The sequence below is a fragment of the Cupressus sempervirens genome, chromosome 2, assembly GCF_028749045.1.
Source record: "Cupressus sempervirens isolate cs-2001-9-10 chromosome 2, ASM2874904v1, whole genome shotgun sequence".
Taxonomy (NCBI): Eukaryota; Viridiplantae; Streptophyta; class Pinopsida; order Cupressales; family Cupressaceae; genus Cupressus; species Cupressus sempervirens.
Window position 1 is genome coordinate 308,273,369 of NC_143119.1, and position 10,246 is coordinate 308,283,614.

At 33.7% G+C, this 10,246-nt stretch overlaps 2 protein-coding genes across 2 annotated transcripts; both read right to left on the bottom strand.

The window, feature by feature from the left end:
* Positions 1–5,580: 5,580 nt before the first annotated feature.
* Positions 5,581–7,292, bottom strand: LOC149572309 (disease resistance-like protein DSC2). The gene is made up of 3 exons (XM_089811036.1): positions 6,390–7,292; positions 6,174–6,289; positions 5,581–6,059 (listed from the first exon to the last, which is right to left on the bottom strand). The coding sequence occupies exons 1-3, from the start codon at positions 7,260–7,262 to the stop codon at positions 5,651–5,653; spliced, it is 1,398 nt and encodes a 465-aa protein (XP_089667162.1). The 5' UTR covers positions 7,263–7,292; the 3' UTR covers positions 5,581–5,650.
* Positions 7,293–7,404: 112 nt separating this feature from the next.
* LOC149572310 (putative 2' cyclic ADP-D-ribose synthase BdTIR) lies at positions 7,405–7,929 on the bottom strand. Its single transcript, XM_089815810.1, has one exon. It carries the CDS (start codon positions 7,927–7,929, stop codon positions 7,405–7,407), a length of 525 nt encoding a protein of 174 aa, XP_089671936.1.
* Positions 7,930–10,246: the final 2,317 nt, after the last annotated feature.

Consider the following 10,246-nt stretch of genomic DNA (forward strand, 5'->3'; position numbering starts at 1 on the left):
TGTGAGCATTTCCTCTTCAAGATCTAGCATATTGTTGGCCATCAAGGGAGGATGTCTACATTGAGGCATCCATCGTATTCTTCATTGATGCACATTAACATCCTTGGATCCATGATGTAGTTATGGTATATCCAATGCAACTTGTGGTGATATCCTATATTTATATACTAAATTCAACACCTATAACATACAACAAAGAAAAATCATTATTGACAAGGGTTTTTGCAAGAAAGTTGAATACTTATATAAATATATTGTTTCATTTATATATATTTATGTTTCTCAATTAAAGGTTGATTCCTCAATCTAGGGCTTGACCAAGTTAGGTCCTCATCCATCCAACAATAAAAATCTTAATTTAATGTGTATAAGAGTAGGATAGAAAAATTATGATTGCAAATCTAGAAATATCTCCTCGAAATCTTTCCACTGAATCTAGGTTGACCTTGTTATAGTGCCTGAGGAAGATGATGACTCCATGAGAATATTTCTAGAAGGATTTCTACCAAGTTGACCTATTCTTTGAGCCTTACCAAAAAATTAGTTTATGGGATTTTCATTCTATCTTGGGAACTGTAGTCATATTTTTAGTTACAGGTCCAGATCCACACTTTTTAGAGCTAATAAAAAATTCCTCTCTACATATTTCAAGGCAAGTCTTCTATCATTGATTTCAATTCATAATTTTAGCACAACTCTATATCTTAATTGGGCTGATTGTATACACTTAACATCTATATTTACATCACTTAATCAATTCGTTCAATTTTGCATACACATTATCACACAAATTCTAAAGAGAGAGTCTTTTCTTATATTGTATTGCTTTCCACAATTCAAATTCAGTATTGCTACCCCTTCCTTTTGGGCCTTGCTAATCTAATTTGGATACAAAAAGGAATCATATTTGGAGATTCTCCCTTTCCCTACACACACATATTTGAATGCTTTAATATGTCAAGTGGAGGCCTACATCCTATTAAAGTTTCTCCATTTTAAACCTAAATAATCCAAAGATTATCAATGTAAATTAAAATTAATTATATAGACATAGTTAATCTTGATCAAATGTAAAAATAAATCAAAATGTAACACTTTATTTAATAAAAGATGAAAAGTTATAGGAGCTCATTCTCCATAATTCATTAAGAGAAAAATTTCTAAGGTTGGAGAGTAAGCCCCAAAATAAAAATGTTAGAACATACATATCAAGTTCTCTCCAGAATATAAATCAAACAACTATAAATTTATAGGCTCTTTTCCTAAAAAATCCTCTTACAATAACAAAATTTATCATTCAAAGTGGAAGCTCTTAAACCAACTTGAAAGTATAACTACTAAAATAATGCAGAGTATTTGAGTTTACAACCACTTACCTTTTATGGATAAATCCTAATCCATTCACCATTATTCTATTATGACCATCACTATGTTGACTATTTTGGTAAGACTATATTATAATTTCTCATCGTGAAGACCATAAGTGGACGTTGTCTTAGATTTTACTATCATACGATCCAATTGTACCCTCACTTATATTAACCTGGAGATTTTTTACCATCTCCTCATGATTTCTATTTTTCAATGAGAAAACTAATTTTGACATCTCCCTAAAAGGATATCATTTGTTAAAGTCCAATAATATGAGATATTCATTGAATATACCATTAGATGAGAATTGTTTTGGGAGAATGAAGTCCTCCTTAAGGAACATTAGTGGGATCTGTGGATGGGAAGTTTGAAGCAAAGACACTACGAGCTTCATTGTGACCAAATGCATGCCCTTAAAGGTTTGGAAATGGGTAGTTCCGGCTATATGCATGCTAGTATGGAGGTTAAGGGAAATAATTCTTTTATAGATCAAGATGAGACAAGTACAAGACCTATTCTTGGCCCCTCAAAAAGAGCATGCAACCACGATAATAATAAATTGATTAAGAACATATAGTCCATAATGTTCTTAACATCAATGGAGGATTTATTCAAAAAATGTAGAGGGAACTAAAATGCTAATGAATCTTTAGTAACCATTTATATCTATCAACCCTTTTGATTTTCTTTTTCTTTGTTTTTGGACCAACTACTAGTCTGCATCTAGTTGTCTTTTGTTGTTAGTTATCCTTTTTTTTAAAGGGTTTTAGGGTACCTTAAAAATCTATTTTACTCAAATAAAAAATATTAGACATGTGTTGGAAAATTTATTGTGGATGATTGGTTAATTTTGATGAATTATTTGGTTGAAAATAGTTACTTCATAATAATGAATGCTTAGTGTAGGGATACTTAGACAGATTAATTATAAAAAGTGAGTTTTAAAATTATTAATTCTTGAGAAATCAACACAAATATTTTGGAGTAAATTTGGGTTGTCTATAAGAGGCATAAACTACCTAAGGTGAATTACATAGATTTGGGCAACTATGTATTACAATCTACCAAGGCATAAAGAAGAGAAAGTAGGCTATATCTAGGAAAAGATTATGCATAGTAAAAAATGGACTATACATAAATATGAAGATACCATGAGCTAGAGTTAGAAGTGTTAGAGAAGAGAACTAGACCATGTGGAAGAATGAAGCTAGAAAGAGTAGAGAGTAAGTGTGAATCCAAGAAGTAGAGAAAGGGACATTAGAAATAATTGAAGGCATAATCCTTAATTATATTATTTTTTATAAAGAGAAACCTATATATATAGTAGTTAAAAGAAATCATCTTAGTTTATTATTCAATATTAAAGCTAGATGTGTCTATGTGTATGAGTTCTTAGGTTGTATACATATTAGTATTTTCTTTCTTGAGAAGCATAGGTTTTGAGAGATTGATGTTATGTATAGGTGACTTATTATTCACCCTTCTAAAAAAATACAAAATTCACACTTCCACATTATTGTGTGTGATTGTTTATGCCATTTGAAGGTTTTCAGATCTCTTATCATGTTGATTCCAATCAAATTTCAACTAACTCAAAATTCCATGTTTTCAAGGATTAAATATTTTAGAGCTTTTAGTTTTTGAATTTTGTCACTCATCTATAGTAATATCATGCAAGGACAGCTATTTAGAAATCATAGGAGTTCATTCAACACTATGCATTCATGCAACTATAGTCATTATATGTTTTATAGATTACTATTTATTGGGATCTTTATCTTATAACAAAATTACACATATATCATCTTCATTGAAGTTTATTTCTAGGTTATCAATTAAAAAAGAAGAAGCTAATTCCTAGGTCCAAACATGCTTTAAATGATTATCCCTTTCTAGTAAGAGAAATTATCAAGGTTAGGACTATAGTATTTGGTTATTGATATCCTTCACACTGGTGTGGAAACTAAATGTATTTCCTTCGCCACATTCATAAGTTACACAGATTTCATTAAAGATTTCAAGGTCTAACTTTTATATTTTACCACTTGAATAGTATGAGTACAAACCTTCCTTAAAACAATAGAAAATCTAAATAACTTTATCAACCTTATTTAATCTATGATTTAAAAATAAATTCTTTCAAATTATTATATCCTCAAATATAAAGTACTCAATATTTGTTATGATTTTGAGCATGTTTAACTCCATACCAATTGCTTGTTAACTTCTTGAATTCATATATTAAAGGTTTATTAGATGTTCGAAGTTAAAGTCTAATATTGGTAATCTATGTAGTGAGTATATCTTTTTGCACTATATCAATTCAATAATCATTATTACATAATTTTCCTAGATGGTACTATTTCATTCACCTATAAGCAACTAATGAAATGCTTTGCACCAAAGAAAAATCTAACTAGTTTTTGTAATTTGAATATCTCTAAAGTAAAGATATTTTTTATTAAGTTAATATATTACACAAAATATTTATCTAAATTATGACTCATTCAATTTTTTGGTGTTATAGGAATTTTAAAAAAAAAATCTTTCAACAAATCTTATACAAATTTCCAAATTTTCTTTTTAAAACCATTAGAAAGTGTCATTTCTCAATAATAAGTTATAGTTTTCCATTTAGGTCCTCAAGGCTAGGAGAATAAACCGTGAGTGTCAAACCTATGGGCATCCATCTTGAAGGTGCATAAAAGTATGGAGAAGAGTGGAAGTAGTCTACTAGTTGCGTGCCCTCAATTACTATTTTAAGAATAAATTTGATGCATTTTTTTGAGCATATGACACTACTCACTATTATGATAGTTAAATTGCCAAAAACTTGTATTTTTGTGACTAAATTTCTTGTTTTTATTAAAGACGATGATGTAAATTTTTTTGGGTAGAGTTCACGCATCTTCCTCCCTAGAGATTTTATATATTAAAATTCATTGATTTATAAATTTTTGTGAAATTTAACTAGTTTTTAATTCAAAATTTCACTCATTCATTAATGCCCTATTTGGAATGAGAAATTATTTTCTAAGAGTGCTTAGAACAACAAATTTTCACTTTTTGATACATCTTTTATGATAGTTTCTCTTTCTTTAGTGGTCGGAGCATCCAATTAATCCTTCCTTTTTTGTTTGGTTATTCTTATTTATTTGCAACCTCTCCCAAATTGATGTGTACAAAGCCATTTGTTAATTTTGGTACATATTTTGTGTTTAGATACTCTTGAGAATGTGGTATTTTGTTTGTGTACATGTTTAGTATTTATTCATAGCATTCAATTATATATAGTTAAGCCGATCTTAGTGGTAATTCTTTTATTTTTTTAAATGGCATTTCTAGCCTTCTTAATCTTTGTGTTATATACACATTATGAGTTTGTCCCTTTCTTATTTGTATTGTTTCTATGTGTGGCATGCACTAGACTCTATTATTTTTGTTCAGATTAGTGTTTTCCATGGTTTGTTCATCAAATACCATTCCTCCTTGGTTTTCTTATCTCTCTTTGTGCCCGTTGATATTTCCAATTATGTGGTGTCATATGGCAACAATTTTGGAGGTATTTTGGTAGATTTAATGTTGTCATTGTTTGTTTCAATGGTTTTAGCCAAGGAAACTTGTGCACTATTATCCCTTCTTCCTATTTCTTTGGTCTAGCATCAACCTCCCCAGCTTTGGATTGTTTGCTCCTTTTTGGCTATTCAAAACTTTTTCCCTTTGTTGTAGGACAATAAGAAAAGTTTCTTTTGTAGGACAATATAAACAAAGTTCTCTATGAAAGCTCGTGCATAAATGTATATAGTTATTGTGAATTAGAATGTTTTCATATGTTTGAAATTTTGCAAACATTTATAATATTTCCAAATTTGTTTTGTCTTCATATTGGCAAACTATTTTGTTAATAATATCTCAAAAATTAAAGAGAACATTGTTTCTTTTATTTTTAGTCATATTTAAATTGTTTATACTTCGTGCCTAAGCAATATCTGAATTGTTTGATTTAATGCAATATTTAAATTATTTGTAAGACAATTAGGTTTACAATTACAATAATTACAATTACGTTAGGGTTACAATATCTTTAGTGAACTTTGAACTAGTACAATATCATTCATGTCAAATTACAAGGGATTCACTAGTTATATGAAAATACTATAATAGCAAGTACTTGCCACTACATGACACTCAAGATGATATATTCTCACATAACAAAAACTCATAAATTTAGATTAGATGTGATTGATGACCTATATATAAAAAGAGAAGAAACTAGTGGCTATTTAGGTGTGATCTTCAATCCATCTAAGAAAATACCACTTTTTGGAAAGTCACAGTTGTCATTTTCAATAGACACATCAACCGCATTTGCATGGCCGCTGAAGAATTCGCCCACAACAAACTCCATCCATCCATTCTCTGCATACTTGAGAGGGGTCATACAAAGTCCCCCATGACTTTCGACTGGCTTCCCCAAGTCATCTAAAAATCGAGCAGACTTTGTGAAAGTACCGTCGGTCATCCGGAGAGAAAACACAAATGGCGATTGATAACACTGCTTTCTACTCTCTTGTATCTTCACAACAAACGCCACCGTGTACATTGTATTCGGAGACAAGGGCGTGTATTTCAGCCGCTGAGACACCTTAAAGAACCACACTTCCACTAACTCTTTTGCTTCTCCGAAGCTATACACAGGCAACAAAAATAGTTATTAAAAAATTAATGGCTTATTTCATAAAAGCAATCGAAGAAGAAAAAAAAGGTCTATTTTAGCCAGTTGCTTCCTCTAAACAGCTAACCTGGACTCCTCTGTTGATACCCACTGCCAATACTTGTTGTCATCACCCCAAGCGATGGTCATTGAACGCGCAGACGTCTTCAACCCTATTTTTCCCGTGGATTGATCAAGCCAAATCTGTAGTTTTTTTGTGGAAAAGCCAAATAAATACCTCATGTTGAATATTCAACATAATAAAAAACAGACAAGGAAGGATGTGATTGGTGATGTATATTACCTGCTCCCCCTCTTCTATCTGAATTGGGTTGCGAAGTGCACCGTAGATTTCTTCCTTTGACGAGTAGCCCTTCTGTGAGAGGATATTTTGGTAATGTTGAGGAAGGATTGTTTCCCTCTCGATGTCGGACGCATTCATGTTGAGGCTGCTCTGGTGATATTGTTGAGTCTCCCCGTGGTTCACATCTTCTCCACACTTCCGGAGAGACTTGGGCAAACCCTTACATTCAATCAAAAGCTCTTCAACCAGATCTTCGTATCCTTGTTCCGGACGAGGCTGTGAAAACGCATGCCAACACAGAAGGTTTTGGGCCTCAGATTCATCGAGTCCTTTCATTTTGTAGATGGCATCGGACGAGATGCCCCACTTTGTAAGGACTCTCAACTCACGGGATGTTACAATGATCAAATTGCCACGTCCAATTAGTTGATCCCTTGCACTTTCTGGCAACAAAGCATCTAATTGATCTTCCTCACTAACGTCATCCAAGACAATGAGAGCAGATTTAGATCTCAGGCGAGCACCCAAAATATTTTTACCTTCCTCTAAATTCTCAACATTCAAGTCTTTCCTTTTGAAATTGCCAATGTCCATCAGAAGTTTTTTCTGCTTTTTATGAATGTCACTTATGCTTGCTGCACACCGCACGTTAAATATAAAACTGGTGTCTTCGAATGAGGTGTATTTCCTGTTGTATACTTCCTTTGCTAGAGTGGTTTTACCCACTCCCTCCGCTCCCACGATCCCCACAATCTTTGGCTTGTTCTCACCCTCTGCAGACAGTGACACGCGGGCGATATATCTTTCCAATTCTTGTACCATGGAATCAAGTCCCACTGGATACTTGGCGACGTGTAATGGCAATTTCTCCATTTTCTTGAGTACTTCGTTTGCAATATCCTTTAACACCTTCCCCTCGTCACTAGGCACATTACATGAGTAGGGAAAATCAATTACAGTCAATACAACTCAAGCAGAGATATGAACTAGTCTATTTAAAAACCAGTGAAAAAACTCACAAATTATCCACAACCACGCGTCCAGAAAGAATAGATGATCTCTGTAGCGCCTCTTTCCATTCATCGAGCTTTTCTTTCGGGTATCTACCTTTCTTTTCGTAATCAGAAAACGCAGAGGCATATTTTCCTTGAGCCACCCAGCGCGGTTCAGAAGGATCGACTTGATAGAAGACCGGAATGATTGTGGTAGCTGTTTTGAGCATAAAGGATAACTCTGACAGGCACCATGGAGATTTTGCGTAATTGGGCGAAAATATGGCAATGTGAAGAGAAGCGCTAAGCATTGCCTCTTCAATTCCCGTGGGGATTATATCGCCGGCTTCAAGGGCTTCCTTATCAAGGAACACTCGCAGACCTGTGCGATTAAGTTTATGATAGATGTTGGCGGCGAGGGTGTGTTTCACATCATTTCCATAATGATTAATGAACACATTCCATGCCTTTTTAGAGGAAGATGGATATGGCGGGGAAACCCGCTCAAAAGCTTTTCCAAGCTCCACAGAAGAACTGCAGGATGCCATGGAACAAATACTTCTCACACTGGTTTGGGAGTCTGTACTGATGTAAATTTACCAAGGGAAGGGTTTCTTTATATATGAGTTTATCAAATTAGTCATCTTGCTGCATTGTCCCACACATATGATTTCAGTAGAAACGTTCGTCCACTGAATTTGTCGGCTAAGAAGTCCGAATGCATTTCCAAGAAAGAGTACACACCGCAAGTAGAGGAGAGGTGACGGAGGTTGTCGGTGAGAGAAAATAATATGTTATTCTCCCGCACTCCAACCACATCAAAACAACTCCAATCACATCTTTGCAAGACACATATTTTACTAAAAAGAAGAAGTCGTACCATCATTAAATATATCCTCCGATCCCGTCTTTCTCTCTTGCGACTGGGTCTCGTCTGATTTAAGTGGATTCACCATTTGCTCCCGCACTCCAGTCACATCTTACAATCTAAATATTTACTAAAACCACAATGTTGTAACATTATTTAACATATCATCAGACTTGTCTTTCTCTGCGAGTCGTTCACGTGCGAGAGATTGTTGGAAAATTAACAATCCTCCCCTGACCATGTCAATTGTTGTTGTAACCAATTCTATTTTTTAATAAAATCTCATCAAACTGCGTGAAAAAATAAATTAAAATAAAATAAAATAAATGGTGACAGCAGTTCAAAAATATAACTTTCACTATTCATATAGATCTGGCTGCACACATTTAAGACTTAGTCCACAGGGAGATGTGGATTTCTACTATTCAGATTTCTAGGAGTATACAACTGGTATTGCAGTTTGGTTAGCTGGAAAATAGGGAAGGAGAGTAGATCACTAAATAGAACTGTAGTTTGGTTACAACAACAATTGACATGGTCAGAGGAGGATTATTAATTTTCCGACACCCTCCCTTAATTTCTACCACTAAAGAAGCTTTTGGTGGGAGAAATTACAATAAGAAATTTAGATAGGATAGGTCCCGGCATTGAGCCTTGTTAGGTACCCATTTACAACATAAAATTTTGTTTCCCCTCCTTTAGGGTTTGTCACCCAACAAAGTGGTTTTGGCTTTTCAACGAACTTTTAGGTTTTTCACCTAAACAAGTGGTTTTGGATTACCACAAACCATTCAATAGATTAACTTAAACAAGTGGTTTTGGATTACCACAAACCCTTCAAACCTCACAAAACCATTGATCCAATGATGGGGAAGCCAGCTCTATCTTTTCTCATGTACAGTAATATTGAGTCCATATGAAAAATAATCCATCTACCAAGTCACATGGGTGCCCAATCGTTGTGCTCGCTAGTTCTTTAGGAATATTTTTTAGATAAATGGTTTATCAATAGATTAAAAACTTTTGAGGTGTCGAGTACAACTGATAGTGCATCTCTTGCTACAACCATTACTAATTTGATTTTCACAGGTTCTCTTCATTCTAGACATTGACTTTAATGATCAGTCTTTTTTCATTTAGCAGCAACATATCATGTTATAGTAATACTAACCCAACAAAAGTTTAAGAGCTTTTATTTCATTAAGAAAACTTTGACCAGATGCCACAAAATTTTCAATAATTAAAGCAAACAACATGAATTAAATTTGCAAATACAAAACCAGCTCCACCTTCCAGATTCCTCGAACAAATTAGCCACCGCGATGCTCTAAACCTCTCCTATATGTAAAACGAACCTTCCACAAGCTTTGAGAACATTCTAAACATCACAACACCCAAAATGCAGGCAAACTCCCATAATGCCCAATGATTGAAGCAGACAACATGAATTATCAACACTTCCTATAGACCTTACCTCTTTAGAAAAGCACTGTTATAGAAAGGACTGCTGCCACCTCAACATGATGATTATCATATGATGCTAAGATTTTTGAAAGCAAGAAAATTTGATATTGATAAAACAATATGGATGTGGGCAGATATGTTAAAGTGGAGAGTAGAACCTTCATCACCTACCATAATAACGTCTTTCACAGTCATTTTCTTCAAACTCTATTCTAAACTCTTTCACATTAATATTTCTTCAAGAAAGCTTCATTGTATGTCTTCCACTTTTTAAAACAATTACCTACTTCCCAAACATTTAGACAACAAAAAATACACAAAACAAAAGACAACCGAGCACTTGCAATTGGTGGACACACTGTTATTACCATTAGCTCTGAACACTTTTATCAACAACATAGTACTTTTTCACATTAGTATGATATCAAACGCTGAAAACATATGGCTTGTCAACTCTCTGTTGGGGAGCTAGATATCCTTCTCAAAAACATTAAAGGGGCATTGAAATCCAACTGACCTTTAGTGGAAGCATT